Source organism: Penicillium cinerascens (assembly GCF_028974065.1).
Source record: "Penicillium cinerascens strain IBT 15544 chromosome Unknown contig_16_segment0_segment0, whole genome shotgun sequence".
Taxonomy (NCBI): domain Eukaryota; kingdom Fungi; phylum Ascomycota; class Eurotiomycetes; order Eurotiales; family Aspergillaceae; genus Penicillium; species Penicillium cinerascens.
In genome coordinates, this window is record NW_026695286.1 from 829499 (window position 1) to 853708 (window position 24210).

The 24210-nt window shown below is 50.6% G+C and overlaps 11 protein-coding genes across 11 annotated transcripts; 8 read left to right on the forward strand and 3 right to left on the reverse strand.

The window, feature by feature from the left end:
- Positions 1-1174: 1174 nt before the first annotated feature.
- Positions 1175-2767, forward strand: ergS (the record flags this gene model as incomplete). The annotated part of the gene is made up of 1 exon (XM_058447369.1): positions 1175-2767. The coding sequence occupies one exon, from the start codon at positions 1175-1177 to the stop codon at positions 2765-2767; it is 1593 nt and encodes a 530-aa protein (XP_058312780.1).
- A 406-nt stretch (positions 2768-3173) lies between these two features.
- N7498_000307 (PX domain-containing protein YPT35) lies at positions 3174-3931 on the reverse strand (the record flags this gene model as incomplete). Its single annotated transcript, XM_058447370.1, has 3 exons — positions 3174-3246; positions 3307-3485; positions 3548-3931. 3 exons carry the CDS (start codon positions 3929-3931, stop codon positions 3174-3176), a joined length of 636 nt encoding a protein of 211 aa, XP_058312781.1.
- Positions 3932-5161: 1230 nt separating this feature from the next.
- Positions 5162-5841, forward strand: N7498_000308 (uncharacterized protein; the record flags this gene model as incomplete). The annotated part of the gene is made up of 3 exons (XM_058447371.1): positions 5162-5264; positions 5315-5406; positions 5458-5841. The coding sequence occupies 3 exons, from the start codon at positions 5162-5164 to the stop codon at positions 5839-5841; spliced, it is 579 nt and encodes a 192-aa protein (XP_058312782.1).
- Positions 5842-6142: 301 nt separating this feature from the next.
- On the reverse strand, positions 6143-7297 carry N7498_000309 (uncharacterized protein; the record flags this gene model as incomplete). Its single annotated transcript, XM_058447372.1, has 5 exons — positions 6143-6391; positions 6444-6515; positions 6568-6665; positions 6720-7148; positions 7207-7297. 5 exons carry the CDS (start codon positions 7295-7297, stop codon positions 6143-6145), a joined length of 939 nt encoding a protein of 312 aa, XP_058312783.1.
- Positions 7298-7946: 649 nt separating this feature from the next.
- On the forward strand, positions 7947-9601 carry N7498_000310 (COP9 signalosome complex subunit 1; the record flags this gene model as incomplete). Its single annotated transcript, XM_058447373.1, has 4 exons — positions 7947-8073; positions 8166-8210; positions 8270-8550; positions 8600-9601. The coding sequence occupies 4 exons, from the start codon at positions 7947-7949 to the stop codon at positions 9599-9601; spliced, it is 1455 nt and encodes a 484-aa protein (XP_058312784.1).
- A 999-nt stretch (positions 9602-10600) lies between these two features.
- On the forward strand, positions 10601-11038 carry N7498_000311 (uncharacterized protein; the record flags this gene model as incomplete). The annotated part of the gene is made up of 1 exon (XM_058447374.1): positions 10601-11038. One exon carries the CDS (start codon positions 10601-10603, stop codon positions 11036-11038), a length of 438 nt encoding a protein of 145 aa, XP_058312785.1.
- A 1497-nt stretch (positions 11039-12535) lies between these two features.
- Positions 12536-14336, forward strand: N7498_000312 (class I SAM-dependent methyltransferase; the record flags this gene model as incomplete). The annotated part of the gene is made up of 2 exons (XM_058447375.1): positions 12536-13996; positions 14091-14336. 2 exons carry the CDS (start codon positions 12536-12538, stop codon positions 14334-14336), a joined length of 1707 nt encoding a protein of 568 aa, XP_058312786.1.
- A 352-nt stretch (positions 14337-14688) lies between these two features.
- Positions 14689-16500, forward strand: N7498_000313 (cytochrome P450; the record flags this gene model as incomplete). Its single annotated transcript, XM_058447376.1, has 4 exons — positions 14689-14757; positions 14909-16048; positions 16099-16268; positions 16323-16500. 4 exons carry the CDS (start codon positions 14689-14691, stop codon positions 16498-16500), a joined length of 1557 nt encoding a protein of 518 aa, XP_058312787.1.
- A 1394-nt stretch (positions 16501-17894) lies between these two features.
- Positions 17895-20034, reverse strand: N7498_000314 (uncharacterized protein; the record flags this gene model as incomplete). Its single annotated transcript, XM_058447377.1, has 7 exons — positions 17895-18792; positions 18846-18889; positions 19001-19087; positions 19137-19205; positions 19295-19353; positions 19438-19723; positions 19780-20034. 7 exons carry the CDS (start codon positions 20032-20034, stop codon positions 17895-17897), a joined length of 1698 nt encoding a protein of 565 aa, XP_058312788.1.
- Positions 20035-20865: 831 nt separating this feature from the next.
- N7498_000315 (uncharacterized protein) lies at positions 20866-22728 on the forward strand (the record flags this gene model as incomplete). Its single annotated transcript, XM_058447378.1, has 5 exons — positions 20866-21132; positions 21194-21562; positions 21642-21728; positions 21796-21854; positions 21909-22728. The coding sequence occupies 5 exons, from the start codon at positions 20866-20868 to the stop codon at positions 22726-22728; spliced, it is 1602 nt and encodes a 533-aa protein (XP_058312789.1).
- Positions 22729-23444: 716 nt separating this feature from the next.
- N7498_000316 (cupin domain-containing protein) lies at positions 23445-24029 on the forward strand (the record flags this gene model as incomplete). The annotated part of the gene is made up of 1 exon (XM_058447379.1): positions 23445-24029. One exon carries the CDS (start codon positions 23445-23447, stop codon positions 24027-24029), a length of 585 nt encoding a protein of 194 aa, XP_058312790.1.
- Between the last annotated feature and the right edge of the window lie 181 nt (positions 24030-24210).

Sequence of the window (24210 nt, forward strand, 5' to 3'; positions counted from 1 at the left end):
TTATCAACGTGGATCCGAAAGAAATTTTCTGCATGGGGCAATATGTGGACCAACTTGCTTTCCCACGCTCCGCTTCTCCAGCATCGAAATGACATTCGCACGTTGACCGTGGACAGCGAACGGTGGACCATGGATCGTTTGTTTCATCCAACCTCCAGTCTTGCTCACGTGGATCGCCTGGGCACGCCTTTTCCGGCTGCGGAATGCAGAATCGGCTTCGGTCCGCGAGTTTCGTTTCAGCGGACACGAGCGGCTGAACGGAACGCCTGAATCTCACGTCCTCTCGGGTAATCCGTATCGCAGTACATAGCCGGTATGTACCCTACGGTACCGTGTTCACCAATACGTTGGTAGTGCACCCACTCCATCCGTCCACGATGAAAACCGACCGGACGACCTCATCGTTCAAAGAAAGCTGCCCAGTGCGCTCGGTGCCCGCGGACCGCATCAACGGAGCGGGAAGCCAACACAGCCGGATCTCCAAAGCTCACCGAGTTCCGTAGCAGGCAGCAGCAGCAGCAGCAGCAGCAGGTCAGGCCATGACATCGAGGGTCCACCAAGGAAGGGGCCAGTGGTGCAGGAAGGGCCGAGAACCCTGGACCCACCACCCGAGTTGCTTGACCCAAACCCAATTGAAGTTTAAATCGGGCTCAGGCACCAGCATTTTTGGACTACCGGGTTAGCCCCCTTTTCTACCCCCAGACGACGGCGCCATAATGGGGCTTGGCGTAACGCCTTGACGAAGGCGCCGGGCGTGATGATTGGTGTTCTCGTTCAGGGTCTCTGACGATCATCGATGCACTTACTGTATTCCAAGATTATAAGTGGAGGCGGAGCTTGGGGCTAGTCTAGTATTGGGAATACAGAATACCTCTGCCTGGAGACGTGGAAACGTATAGATCAGACACACATGCAGCATATACAGGGTTTGGCGAAGGTGTCATTGTCACCCCAGGGTTCCGTCATCCTGTCATTTGGTCGTCCCGTGCTCTTTCCGTGTTGTCCTTCCTGCCTTTTTCCATTTGCATTTTTGTTGTCGCGCCAAATTGCCTTCTGCTTCCTCCCTTGCTTGACACTCCTGTTTTCCCGGTGTCGCGTGTCGAGCTCAACCGTCTCTGCTCTGCCCGTCATGGATCCCTGCGCGACTTTCTCTGCTAATACTGTACCACCCATCATGATCACCGCAGCGCCAGATTCCCATCCGACCATGAATCTATCTCCGTCCGAGAGGAAGAAGAAGCAGCGCCGCGGGCGCAAGAGGAATACCGTCGACATCGTGGGCGCGAAGCCGAAGAAGACCCTGTTGTTGGATGAGTTGGGCGATGCCTTGGTCGACCAGCTCTACACTTGCCCCAGGCTCGAAGACCGGCTGGATACCTCGGGGATCTCTGTCGTCGATCACCTGCGCAGCAATTTTACCACGGCTCTCACGGCATCCTCTTGTGCCAGCTCACGAAGCAGCAGCAGTCGCACGCTCACGGGGGTCGAGAGTACACCACCCACCAGCCTCGATGACCGTGACTCCAACGACACCACCTCTTTAGCCCTGACGGTCGACAGCCATCCATACCCCAGCACCGAGTCTCTCCGCGCAACGGCCAGCAAAGCAGAGCAGGGCGATGTATTCTGTCTCGACGACTTCTCCACCATGACAGCCATCCAGCGCCTCACGGCCCGCTACGGCCGAGTAGCACACATGGGCATCCTCGATCACAGCTACCGCTTCTTTGTGAACAAAGCCCGAAATGCTGCTATATCCTTCAAAGTCCAAGCCGGGGTAGCCGTTGTTGGTGGCGACCCGCTCTGCGAAACAGACATGGTCGCCGGCCTCTTGGAAGAATTCGCAACGTACCGACGCCAACGCCACTGGGGCATAGCCTTCATGGGAGCAAGCGAGTCTTTCGTACAAGAATACGCCCAACCCCGAGGCTGGACGACCATCCGATTTGGCACCGAACGCGTCCTCAACCCACAGACAAATGAAATCCTTTTCGAACGCGGCGGGAAACGTATCGCCGTGCAAAACCGCCAGTTGTTGAACCCGCAGAAAGGAGGCGTAACCCTCGGCGTATATGCACCCGCCGTCCACGGCACAGACACTCAGTTGCAGACAGACCTGATCGCCATCTATGATGCCTGGCGCGCAGAACGCAACCACTCCACGGGTCCGCAGGCCTTCATCACGGTCTACGACCCCTTCGCTCTACCAGATCTCATGACCTTCGTATACAGTCGCGGCCCAGACGGCGAAATCAATGGCTTCGCTGCCCTACGGCGGCTAGGCTGCGGCGGCTACCACGTCGACCCCTGCATCGCTGCTCCTGGGAGTCCAAAGGGGATCAGTGATTTGCTCATCGTCGCTGCCATGGCTCTACTGCATCGGGCCGGTGTCTCCTACCTGGGTTTCGGTTTCGAACCTTGCCATGCTCTCCGCCCGGAGGATATCACGGGCATGCCGGGCCTCGTTGCTAGTCTCACGCGAGATCTGTACGGGCACACTTTCCATCGTCTCCCAATTCAAGGCAAGAAAGCGTACCATGATAAGTTCAGGCCCAATTCCTTGCAGGACTCGGGGCTGTATATTGTTTTCCCTCGCGGCGTACCAAGCCCTCGGCACTTGATGGCCATGCTTCACATGGCGAATATCAGCCTGCGCAAGATCGTGTGGGCCGACGTGCGGTCGTGGATGACAAAACACAAAACCAAGTCCGAAAGCAAGGTCGAGTCTGATGCCCCGGAGACGGTTGAGAACGATCTGAAAAAGTGATGTTATTCGGGGCTGCATTCAAACCTGTCGAGACACGTTGTGTTCATTGTCTCCGGTTGCTGTACCATATGCAAGATGGAATTTGTATCATAGCCAGGCGTTGTCGGTGTTTGTTGTTCTTTTTGTCCGCTGCAGGTCGATTCATTCTCTCATCTGTTTCCTTTTGTCAGACTGCATACTAATTCCTCCCTTTTCTTTTCTTTTCTTTTCTTTCGGCTATTCCTGTTTTGCGAAAGGAGTATCGAGAGTCCTGTGACCAGCACAATCTAGTCGACTTTGAAGTTATGCAAATGAATTCCATTTCAATTTCAAATCGTCTCATATGCTGATACGCAAAACTCCAATGTATGTCAAATCCACAATATATTACAAAACACCGAGGGCACCGTGTTCAGAAAGTCATGGATTATGACATTCGCCCAAAGAGAAAGTCCTTGACGATAGGCGAGCTCGAAAACTCCGGATTCAGAAGGATGCAACTAGCCACCGTCAGCATCACACCCAGTTACGTGAGATGTGAGAGTCCAAGTCCGACTCACTTGAGAAAATATTCCAGCCCAACCCGCCGATTCTCCAGAAAATTAGGCCGGAACCTGAAGAGAACACTTTTCGGCGGAAGAGCTGGAAGCGCACTCCTCGCGTGCGGGAATGAAGAAACGAGTCTCTGCCGTAGATCGTCGAACTCCGAGTATCTCAGTCGAACGACAATCGGTCCTCCCTGCCAACCATCCGTTTAGAAAAAAAAAAACCACATCATATCCACGGAAGAACTCAACTCACATCCAAAGTATGCACCGTGCAGTTCCACACCACATACGCCCCAACCCCCGTCTTCCCCTGCACGACACAGTGATCTTCAATCGAAACACTGCGCGCCCATAAGCCCCTGCTCGTCTCGCACTCCGGGTCTGCGGCATGGTCTTCGAGCGTTATCGCGGGCACGAGCGAGCTTTGCGATGCGCGCGAGGCATTGCGCTCGTGGCGGTGCCAGTAGGGCGGCACGACGGCTGAGACGGGGCGGGATTTCGAAGACGGGGCCGGGCTGGGTGTTTCGGTGGGTGAGTGATGTACGCTGGGATGCACTGCGGGGCGAGCCGCGAGGTCCGCAGGCGGGGAGAAGGGCGGCCGAGGTGCCGTGGAGGCCTCCTCAGGAGCTCCCTCCATCCATTAGACTGTGGGTGGTTTGGTCCTGTGATGGGGTGCTGGTGCTAGGATGGGTTAGCTTTTTCCATTGGGTTTGGTTTCTTTTGGTAATGTTTCAATGGGATTCCGCGGAGGTGAGGGCCCATGCGGGGGAGGCGAAGGGACAATTATAGAAGCGAGGTGCGGCGGGGAGGAAAGTCCAAAACGGGAGAGGCTTGGGTCGAGGGGTAAGATAGAGGGGTAGAGGGGCATGACAGACGTACCTTGGAACGGGTCTCCAAGTGCCAGTGCGTAGAGGTGCTTACGCTCGAGATGACTTGAAGTCAATCAGTCGATCTCCGGGATCCGCAGCTTGGGGGACCGAGGGTGTTATGTAAGCTGTCATTCTGGGGTCGAGTTTCGACGGGGAGTGTAAATGTCACCGAACAACGGGTATTTATTGAGGTATACAGTTAAGTCCGAGTTGCTTCACTGCATTCATTTCCTCTGCTTGGCAATTGAAGGAACTTTCCAAGGGTTAGGAACTGTATCCGAGGCCTTCAAGCCAGACAGGACGCACTAAACCCAGAACGGCAAGCGTTACTGATCGGCGTTGTGCTAAAGTGAGACATCGCTTCTTATCGTTGTCGACGTTCGCTTCGTTGCAGCGGGGACCGGTCTCAAAGGAAATGGCGGGTGTAACTGGCGTGTTCTCAGCTTCATGAGGTTCTCGTCTACTGTCAAGAAATGGTGTTCTATCCCCGGATTGACGTGTCCGGACTGTATACCCCTTGACAGCCATCTAGGTGTCAATAAAGGACACTAGCTTCAACCTTGAGCCCCTAAATCCCCTAAGCAGTTCAAGGACAACACTTGAGCAAATGCGGTATCACGCCGAGCCACAACAAATGCCGGTGCCACTAAGCACATTCTGTATACTCGCGTGATCTTGCCCTTCCAAGGGTTTCTTTTTTATTTTTATCTCCGTTCCCCTTTCTCTTTCTTTGCTTTTTATTCTTCACTCGTCACGCCTTTCGCACGTTCTGTTCACCTGTCGCTGCCATCTGTTTTCATTGCATTGTACTCTTCGTTCGCTGTTCTCGTCCTCGACGGTATGTCCCTAGACATTGTGGCGGCCTCCCTTCATTCCCGACTTCAATTCTATTTTTCCTTCCCGCACTCGGCCGTATGTCCGGATTTGATACTCCGTCTCTGACACTTTTATCTAGATACTTCCCCTCCTGTCACTCGTTCAGTTCCCCATAATTCGCCATGCTGTCCAGGCTGCTGTTGGTCCTGGCTTCGGCCGTCGTCATGGTGAGCAGCCAGTACTCGGCTACCATCAACCCGGACTCGGTGTCTCTGTCTCTCAGACGTGAGTGCCATATCAACCGATATCATCATACGTTACTGACCAGCCAACAGAGACCTGGTGCTTTAACCAGAAGCACTCGTGCCCCCTCATCTGCCTGCAGCTCAACGGGTCCACCGGTGCTTCAGTGAATGACTGCGACCCCGTACGTCTCCACATCCCCACATCCTCCGGTATGCAAACTGACACATACCAGAACACACTGGCCTACTCCTGCATTTGCAACAACGGCATCACCCCCAACGCATCCGAGTACTCCGAGACAATGGCCTATTACATCTGCACTGAGGCCGGCAACCAATGCGTCAGTAATTGCGCCCAGGGCGACTCCTCCTGCCAGAGCGATTGCCGTGTGGACCACCCATGCGGAGCTCAGCACCCTATCCGTGTCAACGTGACCACAACCAGCTCTGCTGTTGCTGCTGCGTCGGCCACGGCCTCCAATACCAATACGGCCAACCCCCTCGGCACCAACGCTGCTACTGGTGGCGCAGTCCGCATGTCCTCGGACCTTGGCCATGTATACGGATTGTGTCTGCTTGTGGGTGCGTTCATTGCCGGCTTCGCAGTTCTGCTGTAATTTCCCCTCATACATATGATCTAGCGGGATCATGATTTTGAATTTATCTGCTCTGGTTGTACGGGAGTTTCGGTCGGCTTCATTGTGCTATTGCATTTACTGAGCGTGTTTTTCTGACATTTACTTGCATTAATGGGAAGCGATGCCTTTTCTCTCTTCATAGCTTGACATTTGGTTTGAGATGTGACGCCCTATGCATTATCTGAGTATTAGCTTAGGGGACCTTAATTGCCTTATTCTCTAGGCTTCTTGCAAGTAGTCGATCTTGGAAATCCTTCTCTCCTTCTCTCACTGCTCCCACTTATAGCTTGTTAGTGCGCAGCTTCACGCTATCCATTCTCTGACCCTCGTCATTCTGCTCTGCAACCTCCAGCACGGGGAACTTCTCAGGCATGATCCGTCGCGGTGTTGAGCCTGGGATAACTGAGTACTTGGAGAAGTCGGTCACGCCGCATTTTTCTCGAAGGAAGTCCTCGTCTGTGTCCAAGAGTCCGTTGACCGTGGCATGTGGAGCCCGAAGCATCTCCAGGATAGCATTGGAGAAGATTGTCTAAAAGGATTGTAAGCTTCTAATCCGATATACCCCAGGATAAAAGACGTACTGGTTTTCTCAAATCCTTCTTGTAGGACTTATCCTCGGACTTGTTGAACTCCGTAGCGGCGGATTCAATAGACTGCAAATGGTTAGTTTTTCTATCCAATGATACGCAGGCACATCCAACATACCGAAGCTGGCCAAATACTCGTAATAGCCATCTCCTCACGACCCTGTCTCACGAAATCCATAGCAAGGCCCTTGACAAGAACACTCATTCCAACCTTCCCTATACCGCCGTCAGTAACAAAGCCTACACAGGATCCAAAAAAATAACACTCACCCATCGCATAAGCAGTCTTCCCTCTAAAAAACCGCGAATAAATAGGCGGCGACACAACAATGATCCGTCCCTTCCACCCGTTCTTCTCAAACTGAGGCAGCGTTGCCTGAACGGTCGCGTACAGACCCTCCGGATTAATCTGCTGCATAAGCTTGAATCGCTTCAATGGCGTGTTCTCAACTGATGCCCACCAGATTGCTCCGGAGTTGTACACCAGGACGTCTAGCTTGCCGAAGACCCGCACTGTCTCGTCGACTGCGTGCTGGATCTGGGTTGCGTCGCGCACATCCACAGCGACTGATGCGGCGCGATTGCCGCTCTCGTGGATCTCGCGCTCTACGGTGCTGATTGTTGATTTTGAGGAGTTTGGGTCTGGTGGGAATGGAGTTGTTTTGCTCGCGTCCGAAGTTGTTTTTGCTGCGAGCATCACTGGATGGCTGTTAATTTGTTGAAGTGTAAGGTAATGGGGTAATGGGCTATTGCGTACCAGCGTAGCCGTTTTTGGACATGTCGATGGCTACTTGGCGGCCGATGCCTCGAGAGGCGCCCATGATCAGGGCGACCGGTTGTGAGGACATGATGTGGTGGTTAATGAAAGCGGTTGGGAAATTGTAGATGCGGAGAAGCTTGGGGTTGAGTATGAAGGGACGCTGAATTATATATTCAACCTCTCCTGGTTGAACACAAACTACCAAGGCCCGAGATCACCGAATCGCTTTTTTAATTGATCACCCAAGCTTTAAATGCATTTCCGAAAATTGTAATCGACTTTGATTGTATCAAGGAAGGTAATGTGGGGGCCGATGCCGATGATTTCGTGATTATTCACGCTTCCTCGGCACTCGGGACGTCATATTGAGCGCCTCAGGCATCAACTATATTTTAGTCTAGAGGTCTAGGGACCATTATTTAAGATTGTGTGCTAATGAGTAATCAAACTGAATGATCACTAAATCAATTACAGCAAACAGAGTGCAAAGAGAATGAGGCTCACGAGATATTCAAATGGCGGTGACAGGGGCGGTGTGATACTGCCTATCAACCCCAGCCCGCCATCATTGTGATGACCGTTGATCAACTCAGTCCCTCCACATTACCTTGGCCCTAGCTCCTATCGACAACTTTGAGGAACCGACCTGCCCTACCTTGATACAGCTCCCCTATCCTACCGTCGCTCTCGGGTTGCTTTCTGGAGCTGGTGGTGCGCCACAAGGCTGGTGCAGCACAATGGATACCACACTGCCGGACGCTGGTCCAGCTCAGGCAAGCTCGTCTGCAGCCCAAGGTGTCGGTATTGTGCCAAACGAAGCTACGAACGGAACAGGGGTGGCTGCTCCGAGGATCAAAGTTGACGGTATGTTGAACCTCTGCGGGGCCTTGAGGCTCCGGACCCGCGCCGCCGATAGCTTAAGCCATATGAGGGCTAACTGACGATCCAATTTACAGAACCGCCCAAGTTCGAGGTCGAATCATACATAGCGAATTACACCGGTCAGTGAAAAATGCATGAGCCATACTCCATAGCAATCGTGCTAACACTGCTATCTCAGGCCGGACCCGGTTTCACCGCCTCTACCTCATCGGAACCACCTCCACGTTGCTCTCCACCGATGTCCTCAAAGCCGCAGTTGCCGAAGCAAAATCTGGGAAGAATGTTGAGCTGTATGAAAAAGCTGTGCGCGCGCTCTCAGAGGTTGCACCAACCGAACCGGAAGCCTTCCTTGACTCGTCATGGGTACAAGAAGTTCAGCGCTCAGTCCGAGCACAGACCGACCGCTTGGAGCAAGAGCTCCGGGGGTACAAGAATAACCTGATTAAAGAAAGCATTCGGGTAAGGACCGTTACAACGACATCAATAGACCAAAACTAACCCTATTTAGATGGGCAATGAGGATCTGGGAAATCACTATTATGAAACTGGTGACCTGGTTGCCGCGGCAAAGGCTTATTCTCGCATGAGAGACTACTGCACGACGCCAAACCACATCGCTTCCATGCTGTTCAAACTCATCAACGTGTCTGTTGAACGCGAGGATTGGCTGAACGTGCAATCCAACGTTCACCGTCTGCGCAACGCTTTATCAAAACCGGAGGATCAAGCCAGAGACCAGCCCAAGATGATGGCAGCTATGGGCCTATCACTGATGCATGCACGCTCATATCTCGACGCAGCTAACAGCTTTCTTTCGGTCGAACCTACCTTGGCTGACACCTTCACCGAAGTGATTACACCCAACGACATCGCCGTCTACGGTGGTCTTTGTGCTCTTGCATCCATGGATCGCAACGAATTGCAACGTCGCGTGCTGGAAAACAATTCCTTCCGGAACTTCCTCGAGCTAGAGCCGCACATCCGTCGTGCGATTGGCTTTTTCTGCAACTCCAAGTTTCGTCCTTGCCTCGATATTCTGGAAGCCTACCGTGTCGACTACCTTCTTGACATCCATCTTCAACGTCATGTCGCTGAGCTCTACTCTCTCATCCGCACAAAGTCCATCAAGCAGTACCTTGTTCCATTCAGCCGTGTCACTCTCGACTCCATGGCAACAATCTTTGCTCCCAACGTCGTAGGCGGAGAGGCCCAGCCAACCGGCTTCAAGTCGCCATTTGTGCAGGAACTTATCAAACTGATCAAGGCCGGCGTCTTGGACGCTCGCATTGACCTCGAGAAGGGTGTGCTCGTCTCAAACCAGACCGATCTACGGGAGGAAGTGCAGAACAATACCCTGGAAAGCATGATGGCCTTCAACGAAGAAGCTCACATTCGCCTTCTGCATGCTGCCGTTCTTCAAGCTGGGCTGCAAGTGCCGGCCGCTCCTAAAGAGGGGCGCCGTCCACGGATGGACCACCGTGATGGAAAGGGAGACGTAGGGAACTTCTAGTCGTGTGCTTGAATGCATCGTCGACTCTGGCTTAGGACTTACCGGCACTTTACCTCAAGAGGTGCGAGTGGAAACGGGATGTGTAAATGAGGCATGAGATAATACCCGATCTGCGAGCATTACTGGGCATACGGCCATGATATGGCCTCCTAGTAGAGAATACAATTGCTCCATAAAACTTTCTTCTTTAATTTGTATACCGTGGAGATCGTTCTTACCGAGCTCGTCCGAAAGACCTTGACGAGACATGCCGCTATTATGCAATTATGAGTCACCGGTTTAGAGCATGGTAAAGAAGACCTACAATAGGAAAGTAAGTCTCCCAACAAAAAGGTTTACGGTGGCTATTTACGGCCTAGACGCACGCGCTCACAGTCAACGGAAGGAGGATCCCTTTTCGTGCCGCCGTAGACTGGTCGGAAGGAACTATTCTGTGGCAATTGAAACATTGGGCAGATTGCTAGTACTTCTGCTCCTTCTCAGTCGTTGTTTACCAATTCCCATGGAGTTTGACTTCCCGACCGATGCAGATTGTCAAAAGCAATCGGCTACTACGACTCGTCGAAAAGCCAGGTATGGAGTAAGAGTAGTAGCGGAGCGAGAATGGTAAGCTAATCGCAGGGAGCAACCGACGGGCGAGTAATGTAGATTGTTCACCGGAAGCTTGAACATTCCGAGATCCTGCTTTTCTCCCCTACTTACCACCCAGTTCGACAGACGGCCCACGTCACATGTAAGACACTACAAGGATGCCAAGAGCATCCCGTGTGGAGCAACGTAGGATCGAATCGAAGCAGCGGATGTTCCTGAAAAGTTAGACCATGGCTTATTTCTAAAGGTCTGACCACCAGCAAAGCTTCCTTTGCTTGTCTCTTATATGACACATACTTCCCCGAAAAAGCGATCTGTTCCTAAGCACTTCCGTTTCAAAGTACGCCTTTGTTGTCGTCACCGACTAGAGCAACCCCAGATCAAAGCACCACAACTTCCATCACAACGATGGAAGAGCAAAAAGCCGAATGGAACCTCTTCTTTTATCCAAACCCAGTGGACGGCGACACAGATCCCCCAACCTGGGATGAGATTCAAATATTGCAGGAATTCGTTGAACGTTACGGCACTGCCAATGCAATTCCAGTAGATGATGCTGCTCGTCGCTTTATGTCCCTTCGTAACGAAGATGACCTAATTCAAGAGCGCCAGGGCGAAGCTGTGGATAAAGGGGAGCGCGTTTCATGGCTACTGTGGGATGCTGCTATTGAGATGCCGAACTATCAACCCGCTATTTTGAAGTTGGTGGAGGCAATAAGAGCTCTTCCGGAGCTTGATAGAACCGATGAACAGGTTCGCACGTCACGCTTCCAAGATAGGCTGGAACACTGGAGGAACTTGGCCGCATTTCAGGATCTTTGGGAAGCTACTCATGACCGTACGTGACTTACTTCTTCTCCTTCGCACCCCTCCCTCGCCCTCCCATTAATTCATTTTAGAGAGTCGTTTTTTTTTTTTGATTTAATATATAGACTAATATTCCGATTATAGGTTACTGGGAAATGCGATACGGTACATACCCCTTTGAAGGGTGGTACCCTTTTCTCAGTGGTAGCACTTTTTGCGCGCATCATCTTTCCGCATATCCACCGGATAGCCCTAGTTCACGCGAACTAAATATGGCATTACAAATCCCCGTCTTTGCACTAGAACAAGACCCGTGGAATCATGGGCCGGTGCCATCTTTGCCACGCTCGCCGTCGTTCTTACGGCGCCATCACCTTGTAGATCGCCGCGTGGCTACAAATTATATCCTTATGCTAAATATGGGTTACAAAAGAATATAACCACTATACTTGAGATAACTGACTTCGGCTTATAGACTGATGTTCATGCTATGGTTCCTTTTTTTGAGATTGCTGGATCTATTATTTTCGAATTTGTAGGGAAGAAGCACCTCTCCCTAGCTGAAGCAAACAAAAAAGCACATTGGAATTTATGGAACGGAGATTCTTTATTCTCAAGGGAGCGTTGGGACTTTTGGAAAGTGCGCCTACAATGGATTAGTGAACAGACTGAGCTGATGGAACGAACTCGAGACGACGCACAAAATTTAGTGAACGTTATGCATAGTATTGAGCAGCACCACCAGGAGAAAAGTTTGGTCCACTAGAATCAACTTGAATAAACATTGCTAAATTGTCGTGGTCAAAAACGTTCTACTACCTTGACCCCGGATCGTCCATTTGGTGCTTATTGTTAAATTCAATATATATCAAGCATTCAGTGCTCTCATGCTGCGAAATATCTGCCTTTAGATAGGGCTATAGTCCTCCAATGATTCTTTCTAAACTTTATGCCGTAGAGTTCGCTAGAGCTTCCGAAGATCTTTGGCATTGCCAGGAACGAGTGGTGTCTTGTGCAACACGACAATATAGCAAACCACAGCACAATTTACAGATTAGTAAACTACTGTCTCATCAGTTTTATGCAAAATAATCAATCTGATTGTACGGCTTGCATAGTCGGACGCAGAATGCAGCAATTTCAACAATGCCCGGATTAGGGCTGCTGGATTGCTGCATGTCTTGTGACAGCAACCACACCGGCTCTCTATTTCATCCTGAAGCTGATATAATTCGGGGCATTTCCCTTCTTGTGCTACACACTCTCCCAACTCGCCACTTTCCAAAATTACAGCCCTCAACTCGAGGCGTAAGGCCTGCACTTTCGCCAGCTCCTTCGCCAGCACGACACTCACTTAGTCCTATCCTCCTCGGTTGATCGGGTCGTCTGAGTGGACGGGTGATAACTCAGATTGCTACACAGGTCTTTTTCACCATCGGCTTGTTCAACAGGAAAACGTTACAGGCGTTACCGTCCGACAGGAGCGGGCCCTCATGAATGACGATCATGTTCAACTTTTTGGGCTTTTATCCCACTATGTGTTCTGATTTTCCCTTTTTTGCTTTCGTGACAGGCTTGGGTGGCGATATGGAGGTGCCTTCGCCGAGGTCCGAGATCGATGCTGGTGGAGAGGACCATCATGTTGGGACAGAGCCACGATTGCAACCAGCATCGAACCTCAATCATGCAGTAGGGGAAGATCGGCTAGAGGGTGTGCCTTCGTCCCCGTCGCCTCTAGCACTGCAGTCTATTCAACTTTCAGGGCACGAATCCATGGTCAACGAAGCAGAATCGACAACCCTATCATCCTCAAGTCCAATACCGATCTTGGAGCAATTTCCAGACATCATAGGGGAAAACAATCATGTCACGGTGTTATCCAATCATGCATCCATTTCTGACCTGGAGGCTTCAATGAACGCAGGAGAGGCCTTGGAAGAGCATATTCTGGCAGTACATCCTCAGCTGGACTCAATACCCGAAGAAACGACTGAGGATGATGCAGAAGAGGAGGCCGGAGCAATACCCTCACCTCTAGAACCAAATTCGGTACCATTGTCAGCTCCAGCAACATTTCCAGCCGTGGAATACGCAACAGAGCCGGTGGCGTGGACACCTCTAGCACCTTCAATACCAATAGAAGCCCCGACACAAGCTCATACAGCACCACAGAGCTTCATTGAGACCCAATCTGCTTCCAATTCTGTTCCACCTACACTTTTCAATCACCCTTTATACCCAGAAGATTCAGGAGATGCATCCTCCACAGCATCAACAACCGGCGAGGCAAGCTCTGTTTTCGACGACGACTACTACTCCGACACCTCCAGTTATACCGCATCGCTCCTCTCAGATGTCAAAAACTACGCCTACGAGAACGGACGAAGATACCACTCCTACCGTGAAGGCCACTACGTCCTCCCAAACGACGAGCAGGAACAAGACCGACAAGACCTCCTCCACCACGTCCGCAACCTCGTCCTAAACGGCGCCTTACTCCGAGCCCCAGTGGGCAAAGAAATCCAACGAGTCCTAGACATCGGGACAGGGACAGGAATCTGGGCCATCGATTTCGCCGACAGCTTCCCCAGCGCCGAAGTAATCGGCACCGACCTAAGCCCTATCCAACCATCCTGGGTACCGCCCAACCTCCGATTCTTGGTCGACGACGCCGAATCCCCATGGCTCTACAGCTCTAGCCGGCCATTTGACTTCATCCACGCGCGCGACCTGGGCGGAGCAATCGCTAACTGGCCGCGGCTGCTGCGCCAGGCCTACGAGCATCTGCGTCCGGGAGGCTGGGTCGAATTGCAGGAATTCGAGGTGACTCTCCGGTCGGATGACGACTCACTGCGTCTGGCACCGACGTTGTGCGAATTCCTCGGCCGCCTGCATGAGGCCAGCGAGGCGTTTCACCGACCCATGAATATCGCCGAAGGACACCGTCAACGAATGGTAGAGGCCGGTTTTGAAGATGTCAGTGACGAGGTGTACAAGGTACGACCATCTGCCCTGCTTTTATTCGTCTTGTTCGGTTTATTCGGGATGTTATTTGCTTTTGGAGCTTTGAACTAATCCTTGGGCTTTGTAGGTTCCGTCGAGTGCTTGGTCGAGGGATCCTGTACAAAAGCAGATCGGTCGATATAACCTGTGTTCCCTTTTGATGGCTGTTGAGTCTTACTCGCTGGCTCTGTTCACTCGTGTGCTGGGATGGTCCAACAACGAGACCCAGGTGTTCCTGGCTGGCGTACGGAGGGATCTGAGAAACCCGGATGTTCACACATATTGCAATCTGCATATTGTATACGGTCGGAAGCCGTGGCATCGGGCTAGCTGAGTCGTCAATTGGGCTGAAATCTCCTATTCGGAGACCAATGTAGAGTTGGTTTGGACCTTAGCGCAGAACAAAGAATCATAGGAGATTGTTTTTGCCTTGTGTCACTTCCAGTTATAGCGGCTTCCAAACCTGTCACCTTCCGCCATTCCGCCGGGAAAAGTAGTGTCACTTCGGCTTCTGCTTTGGACTTGGTGCCCCAACAGACGGAACTCTTCTGTGAATACAGGGAACCCTCTCCCTCAGTCACTCGCCCAGCGAAGGACGACCAGATGGCCCCAAACGAGTAAATAATATGGCCTCGTTGATCTGCAAAACCCTGGGCTTCATCCCCATTTCATTACGCTTTTTCACAATGGTCTCATCTTGGACAATATGGACTACCTCCAGTATCCCGTTCTGGAGCCTGTCTGCAGCAGTCCTGGTAAGTTCCATCCCCGTACGCCCTCGTTTGTTGCAGCTGCAGGACCCCACATCAGAATCCTGCCCTACCAACTCCTCCCTGGCTGTTATTCCTCGAGCCTATAGCCTACTCCGCTTTCATCTAGGCTGCACTAATATGGCGCTAAAACTAGCTTTTGGTTGCGTATGCTGGTAGCATCATCTACGAGCTTTACTTGTCGCCTCTCAGTCGTTTTCCAGGCCCTAATCTCTGGGCTATCTCACGCATCCCCGGACAGCTTTCTGTCTTACGGGGTCGGCATCACTTGGATATTTTGGCCTTACATGAACAGTATGGCCCTGTTATCCGGATCAGCCCTAAAGAGTTGGCTTTCAACACCCCGCAGGCCTTTCGGGATATCTACGGTGCCAGGCCCGGAGGTTGCTTTGCCAAAGATCAAAGTCATTATCTGCCGCCGGCAAATGGCGTTGACCACTTGGTGTGTGCCGTGGACAATGCTGTGCATGCGCGCCAGCGGCGTCTATTGGCACATGCATTTTCAGATCGAGCCCTAAGAGATCAGGAGGGACTCATCAAGGGTTATGTCGATACTATGATTGGAAAGCTACGTGCAGAGATAACTAAGAAGAATTTTCCTCATGTCGACATCAGCAGTTGGATGAATTACACTACATTTGACATCACAGGCGACTTGATGTTTGGCGAGTCATTCGATTGCCTCAAGGACAGCCGGCTGCACCCGTGGATTCAATTAATCTTCAGCTCTATCAAAGCACTTGCTATTGCAGGCGTTGCAAACCAATTTCCAATTGTCGGAACAATATTCCATGCTCTCATTCCAAAAGAAGTCAAACGAAAGGCCATTGAGCACTTCGACTTGGCAGCCCAGAAGGTCGATCGACGTCTCGAGACAAACATGACCAGGCCGGACTTTATTTCTGCTATTCTGCAGAATGGACTGAGCGAGGCGAAGGGCCAGTATCTAGACGGAGGGCGGATCATGAGCCGAGCAGAAATCCATTCGAATGCATTTATCCTCATCGTCGCTGGCAGTGAAACCGCTGCAACGTTCCTTTCCGGCTGCATATTCTACCTTTGTACCAGCCCACCTATCATGAGCCAGCTCGTCTCTGAGATTAGAACTACATTCGCTACAGAAGACGAGATCACATTCCGCACTGCTGCCACCTTGCCATATCTGGCAGCCGTCATCGAAGAGTCCCTGCGCATGCACCCGCCCTTCGTCACAAGTCTCGCACGTATCATGCCACCAGGTGGATCAATGGTTGATGGTCACTATGTACCTGGCGGGGTACGTCTCCTATCTCTCTAAACCGAAAACCACACTCACCTCTCTACTAGACTGTTGCCGCCTGCCACCACTACGCCTCGTACCACTCTTCGTCCAATTTTGCCTTCCCAGATGTCTTCCTCCCAGAGCGATGGCTCGGGCACGATCCCCGTTTTGCTGACGACAGAAAAGATGTCTTGCAGCCCTTCAGCCTGGGGCCACGGAACTGTCTAGGGAAAAAGTGATTATTTCCCAACCGGAAACGGAAGTTGCATATTAACATCCTCTTCCATAGCCTGGCATACTGCGAAATCCGCCTCATTCTCTGCAAACTGCTGTACCGTTTCGATATTGCTCTGTGTCACGAAAGCGCTGACTGGGCCAACCAGAAGGTCTATTTCCTTTGGGATAAGCCGCCGCTTATGGTGGCGCTGCAAGATCGCTTTCAAAAAGGCAAGGATGTTTCAAACTAGTTAAGTCTCGTTTCTGCAAACATTAAAATTGGGGGCTTTTTGGCATTCACGACAGGTAAAGTGGCATTCAGGTTGGGGGGCCTGAGATGGAATTGGATTTTGTTTGGGTAATCATTGGATTGGCGTTGTGGAAGTATCATTTGGCTTTTTGTAGCGTTTTGTGCGGTCTCATTTGGGCTTGGCTTTTATAATTGAAATTTAGATAGATTCAAATCATTATCTCGGCTGTTATCTTGCTGTTTAGAGTGGAGTATAGTGACGCGGCTTCAATACAACGCTTATTCAACCATCTTAAATGGAGAAGCAGGGTAAACGGTGATATCAAAACGACCTTAGTGAGAGCTCTTTCGATAAAAAAAGTATCTCAAGGACTCCAATGGAACACGTTCGTCATAAGCCGGGCGCAAAATTATATATTAAGTTCAAACCACGACAGGGCGATTCTTTAGCCTATAAACTCTACCCCTAAATATCTTAATCACCTCTAATAGCTATATAGCTGAAAGCTGTGAGAATATATTTACCTATGGTGGTTGGCACCAAAATCCTAGCTCCCGTTAGGGTCTATGGGTAGCACCCTATCAAAAACAAACCGGCTAACTTGACCGTGCCAAAATCAATCTTCTACTTGCCTGAAACCTCGAAAAATTGGTAGCATTCTAAATAAATCGTATTTTTAACCTTTTGAAATTCTGGGACCCCTATAACCACTAAATCCCAATAGGAGAGACACTCGCAAATAAACGGGACGGGCCATAGTCGGCCGGGGGGTGCGTAGGGCCATAATCAAGCCAACCCTAAAAAGGGCGATGTGCCCGGCTTATGACGGACGTGTTCCATTGCCTCAATCCAGTACACAGAAGCCGCCATGGCTCCAGGTTCAGAGCTGTTGTTGTTGACGGTACCCCATCGGTACCCCACCGGAACCCCACGCCATCAGTAGTTACCCCACCGGTACTGCAAGTTAGCCTTTCATTCTGTTCATATTCCAAAACGGGAGATAAAAGAGCCCGACATAAAAATATGTACAATACGTAATGGTCTGTACTATATCTTGAATGGTTCCTCAAATCTTGGTGCATGTTCTGCTCGTGACAGACTGTCATTATTCAAATGCCGATTAACACTATGCCAGGATGTGAAAGAGAAATTATGACCTTTCAAATGCCGGACTGGACTTCGCATGCCCTACCATTATATTTCCCTCGCAAGATGCGTTTTTACTGATGTTGGTTTGGCTATTGGTAATATTAGCAGGAATAAAAGTGATACACTGACCGCTGACCTCTGGCCGTATGAGGGAACTGGTTTTTGCGATTATATGCATAACAGTTACATTGCTTCTAATTAGTTACATTGATTCTAATTCAGGCGGGCGAATCGACGTGCCCTCCCTATGATTGCATCGCCGTTTCTGATCGAGCTTCAGTGAAGGCAGAGGGCCATCGAGCCCCGTCTAGCACTCGGCTCAGTAGCTTTGCAATGCACAGTCGACTCTGTGATAGAAAATGCTTTCCCTTGGTTAGGTATGCCGTGAACTCAGGGTCCGGGCCTTGCATCAAGGCAGCGCTGGTGCACAAGACAATCGTAGCAAAATACGTTGCATATGGTACATGGGGAGCTTCGGCGATGGTTAGACGTCGAGACACCGAGGACCCCTCGATCCCGACAATTCGAGCAGTGGATGAGTCAACCGGGAGGGCCTGGCTGTTTCTGTGGAGAGTGCGGTCATATATGGTCTCAATATAGTGGAAAATGGACCGCGCATGCCACAGGGCAGCTTGGTGGGCTTCGCTGTGAGCCCAGGTCCGCAGCGCCTTGAACGGGCCACTCAAATCCTGCCCCTGAGATTCGATGTCCGAATGTCGGGTAGCGAATCTCTGTAATAGCAATATATCAACATGAAGCATGAGAGAAGTAGTATGATACATGACCAAAGATGACGAGCCATTATTGGAGCCCTGACCGCGAAGCCATTTGTCGCAACATGCCACTGCAAAATCCACATTCCATAGTGGGTTTTCTGGGTGGCCCAGCTCTGACCTCGTCCTGAGGGCAGGCCAGACAAAAGCGCTGAGCGATGCGAGAGCTCCAAAATGATGCTTTCTCATAATTGGATTCTCTATGGCGGCCCCAGGAGTAGAGAGGGCGTCCGCAAGATCAAGAAAACCCGCCATTTCGGAGCTCTTTATACTAGAATTCCAGTTGTCCGTCCGGTAGCTTTGATTCATTGGAGGACGTTGCACGATGACCACCCGGTACAAGTCGAGCGCGTACAAGGACTCCAGTAGGCTAGACATAGCGATCAGTAGCTGCTCACAAGTAGAAGGTAGATACAAGTTTACTTGACCTCTTCTTCAGGGGCGCCAATTCGCGCGGAGTGAGCCTGCTGTTCATTGAACCGTTTGACAGCCAGTAGAAGTGTTGGTTAACGAATAAAACATAAGATAATGCATTGTAGAGTTTGAGAGTAGTGAACTCCCGGGCAGATAGAACTTACTAGCTGCAAGTCCAGATGATGGGCCTCTGTCAATTCGTAGCTTCGTCTGTCACCGCTACAGAGACCATATATCTCGAGTAGAAGGAGCTACAGATGAAAGATTAGGTTGAGTCTAAGGGAAGTTACATTAACTTACAGTTTTAATATCAATCAGGGCATCATCTAAGTTCGCCAATGTCCCAGCATCTCGAAAAAGGGAACTGGTCTATCACTTGTTATTGCGTCGGCCTCTAATGGGGCAGGGTGAGGGATTGCGGAGAAAGGAATAACGTCAAGTAATCCAGATGGACTTACTGTCCCAAGGATCGTTCTTCGGGCGTCATTATACATCGCTTTCGCAATCTGATAGCTTCCTACCACAGAGCAGTACAGCCCGCCAACAGCCGCCATGGATAGGTAATAATCGGGTCTGCCTGCTCTGGGGGGTGCAGACCTACTGAAGACGGGGAAAGAAGCGGGAACGTGGTCGTAGAAAATGTTCAGGAAGACATTAACTACCTCTCGATCATAGACTTCTAGGTCCAGCGGTTTCGGGGGTTGGTGATTTTGGAGCTGTAGTATCGGACCATGCACTTGACCAGAACAGCCGCTCGATGCTGAGGTCACTTGGGGCATTGCAGCTGGCGTCCCAAGAGTACGGCTGGAGCCCCCATTGGACACTGGAGGCATGCCAAATGTGCTGCTAAACCCTTCGTAGGAAGAGCCCAGCCAAAAGGCGTTGTCCTATGCCTTATTTAACAATGGATACGGGTGAGAAACCAGATGAAGGAGAAACGTACCATAGGGGTCGCGAACCAAGATATGTCGTCCAGATCCGTTTCATCCAAGCGAAACAAATCTTTGGGAGATTCAACTGTCCTTGTCACTTCGTCGGGTAAGTTGGCTTCCCCTCCTGCCATTACTGGCCCGAAAGGGCTCAATAGGCCTACTCCGGCCCCAGTGTTTACTGAAGGATCATCGTCCCATCCCGCCTGGGCCGACGGCGGAGTCATGTAATCCGCCCGATTCGTGAAGATCTCAGAAGTTGTCGGCATAGGTTGGGTTAAAGTAGAGGTGGGCCCAGCTATGTGCGATATGTCCTCGGAACGCGCCGCTAAATAGGAGTTTGTGCACAGCAAAGCCGATGATGTACACTGTGCGCATGGCATGCTGTTATTACACTTAATTTTTCGTCTGCGGCAGTTGTCGCATGCTACCCGCACCCGGCTTCTCTTCAAAGCTGACAGACCGAAAGTTCCTGGAGGTGGGTCTTGTTGTTGTTGCAAGCTGTCGGGATGGAACCGCTTCATGTGCAGGTTTTTGACATCGAGCCTAGGAAACTTCCGACCACAGTCATTACAGGTGAATGGCCTCTCTTTTGTATCTGGAATAATTAATGTCAAGACATCATGATGGAACCGGGGCCTTAGGGTACACACGAGTACGGCGGTGTCGGACCAGGTGTTCAGATCTTGTGAAGCGCCGATAGCAGACATCGCACTTCTCACTAGTCAAGAACATGCGAGTAATATAAGCCATGAAGAATCGACCTACCTCCTTGTTCATTTGCGAACCTGGTGTGTGCTGCTCCTCCATGTTAATATTCGTGGTGAACACTGGTAGGGCAGTATTGCAGCCGCTTCTGAATCGCACTCAGTGACCTTTGCCAGCAATTTATACGCCTTGCACCAGACTGACCGCCTACCTACTCCGGGCCAAAAGTAATCAGTTGGTCCGAAGGCCGGAAACCGGCTTCGTACAAAGCCCTCGTTCACGTCTTAACCTAAATTTTCCCCGCTTTAAATCCAGACAGTAGTGGCGAATAGCGAAAAGAGATCCGTAGCCTCCTGCACTCCGCACTCCGCCATATCATACCAAGAAATTTAATGCGTGGTCCTTCTTTTGTGGTCTTCCCCAAGATGTCGTGCATGGAAGAAACCAGCAATGCCTCAAGATCTTGTACACCGCTACCTTCCGAATGGAAACCGACTCAGTGGGATATATCCGAGGCCAACCAAGTACCCGATCGCGAGAATATCCAGTGCTTCAAAGTAGCACTATTGCAAAGTCAGGATGCGCAGGACTGCAAACCCCTGCTTCCAGCTACGGATGATCCATTACCGGGGATTGGCTATTTGCAAAGCAGGCAGGACGTTAGTCGACTCCAATTGCCCCTTACCATAAGTGTTCCATGGTGGTTAATGCGCTGAGCAGATGCCAACTGGCCAGGCCACTTATCCCCTGTCTCTTTTGTCCGATCTGGTCAATGCTAGTGGCTGGGACGACGTATTAGAACGTTTGAAATGTTCCTTTTCTGAGACATTCAAGCGTCATGTGTATCTCAACGAGCTTGATCTCTTCAGCTTTTCTCGCAAGGGTATACGGCACCCCACGCCTCTCGTATACGCACAAGCGTGCATGTCTTCCCTCGTGTCAAGGAACGCAAGTTCTTTCATACATGACGATTATTCAAGCTCACCGCTCGCTGAGTCGGTAAACCTGTTCGTACTTGGTGTTAAACTTTGGATTGTAACGGTGGAAATGGACAACCGCGAGTCACGCAATGATGAAATGCTTTTAGCGGTAAGAAGCCTCTCGTGATATTGCCTTCATATTTTCCAACTCAATTGCTCATCAGGAGCTTACTTGCGTGCGAAACTAGAGTTCCTTGCTCGCAACTTACGGTCTTCTGAGCGCAAATCCAACAATATGGGATGCATCGCGCGCCTTGTTAGCATATGGAACAACGGTAAGAAGCGTTGGAGAAAAAGACTCACTCAGAAAACCTGAACTTCTAACTCATACTGACTGGGCAGATCCTGAAGCGGTTGCAAATGAGCCCAAAACTCGGATCATGTCTTAGTAGCCCAAGGAGGTAAGACATCTGAGTACGCGCTCATAATGCCTTCTAACTATATGTCTCCTCTAGCCTTCATATCAGCTACACATTTATGGTCGACGTCCTTTCTGCCGCCCACTTCCAAACTTTACCCAGTCTGTCAACAACAGAGCTTTTTCTAGAACTTCCTTCCTCGGGATACCAGTTTCAGCAGGTCTATCGGCAACTGCTCAACAGCTATGAACCACTGCCGAGCAACATCCATAGTCGAGAGGATATTTTACTCCTACTTGTCGCTTTGCTGTGCGACATTATTTATATCCAGCGCAATGATTTAGCTCACCGGATGCGCTCAAAGGATCCGCCTATCAACCCGTTCACCCCTCTTTCTCGTTCCAGAGAGAGGGAGAGGCAACAAAAGTTGTTGTCGGGCGCACTTGACTGCTGGCATCGACATTTCGGGGATAACGCCGACCAGAACATTCTGGCACTCTTCTTTTTCTGCAAACTTGTGCTCTCTTGCCCCATCCTCCCGCTTTTGTCCTGCATAGCTGGATACGCAGTCTTCCCGGGCAGTGGGCTACCATCACAGGACATGGTGCTAGCGTCTGGTTCTGATCAAGTTTCTGTATCAGGCGATCCCGTGAATTATGCTTGGAAGGTTCTGGACCATGTTGATGTTTCTCAGAGATCGTTGGACAGTCAGCTCCCTATCTGGCTACCAATTACTCTTTTTTCATCCGCGCTCGTCGTTTGGCAGAACTTACGGGCACACTCTTCATCTAGCAGGCAGTACGGGAGTCTTAAGGTTCTGAGGACGTTTATCCATGAGTTGAACCAACTCCCGTGGGGTTGTTGCCAGGTGATGTCCTCTGTTCTACAGCGACTAAGTGTGGAAGCCTCCACCTGAAGGATTCTTTTTCTGCGTTCTTAGGCCATGAATCCGTGCATGTCTGGCTTAACCTTTTTTCTTCGACATTGCCTCATGGTCTATCGTAGGATAGTTCCCCTCCTGCTCATCCGGTTTATTTTAATGAACATTATTTTTTTTTTGACTGAGAGCCCACAGTCTGAGACCCTGTAGCTGCTATTGCATTCATCCACCTCCGTTGGGGAGCTATACTGTAGGAAGTGACCATGCACAAGCTACGTTCAAACAGCGTCTTGTCCATCATCAGGAGGATGGCACGCACCAAGATAGATTTTCCGAAATAGCAATATGTGTGTGCTAATTTACAGGACGTCTCTGTGTTCTAGGGAAGAGTCACTAATGTCATCTATTTTGCCAAATAGGTTAAAAACAAAAGGGGAGGGGCGGAAGAAAACATACTACGAAAACATGTGTAGTTCCCGGCAACGCCGGAGTATTAATGGGGTTCCGATGGGGTTCCGATGGGGTTCCGAGACCGATGACGGGTACGGATTGAGTCCTGTAGAGCCAACATAATTACAGGCTTCAGTCGCCATCCATACCGCGAACTTTAAAGCAGCGGATAGTAGCCCAGTGCGAGACAACTATTTTCCCTGGTATTCGTTTCCACATTTAAATCGCCAAAGATTTTCCAAAGGCGCCTCATTCGCTATATCTTTGAGTATCCCATCTTCTTGCAGAAATTAAAAATCACAATGAGCGAAAATCGCCCCAACGAGGGCCAATTAGCGCCAGATCTCCCCGGCGTCAATATCAATATCACCGATCATGATGAATTCGGCAATGAAGCCTTCCTGCCAGCCCGCCCAGGAAACTGGCAAGCCTATGACAACAATAGCATGGCGTTCTCGGTGCTCTACACGACGTCAGAGTTTCCTGTCTCTTTAAACGACGGCCATGATTTGGCCAAACATGACCAAATCACCGCATCCAAGAAACTGGGCCTTGTGAATCCGGGTGGGACAGTTTGGAGGATAGTGGACTTCGCGCCGGGATTTGAATCCATGATGCATCGGACCCGCAGTCTAGATTTTGGGATTGTCATTGAGGGCACGATTGAGCTTATTCTTGCGTCTGGAGAAAAGCGCTTTCTGCACCGCGGGGATGTCTCCGTCCAACGAGGGACAAATCACGCCTGGAGAAATCCTGATCTTACCCGGTGGTGTCGGATGGCATATGTTTTACAGGATGCTCAACCTGTGCTGGTCAATGGAGAGCCACTGAAAGAGGATTTGGGTCACAGTACAGGGGACATACCAGCGAGTGAGTGCGCCAATTGAAAAGCTGTGTGAATTGCAGGGAGAATTAAGGGTCCTGCTGCCTGCATCTACACCTAAGATCCGCCGCAGTCCAATGCATGCACACGTCGTACATACGAAGGACTCAACGCACTACGCTCATAATGCTGAATAGACATAAATAACATACTATGTTCTACGTTAATTTTGGCCGGCTAGCCCA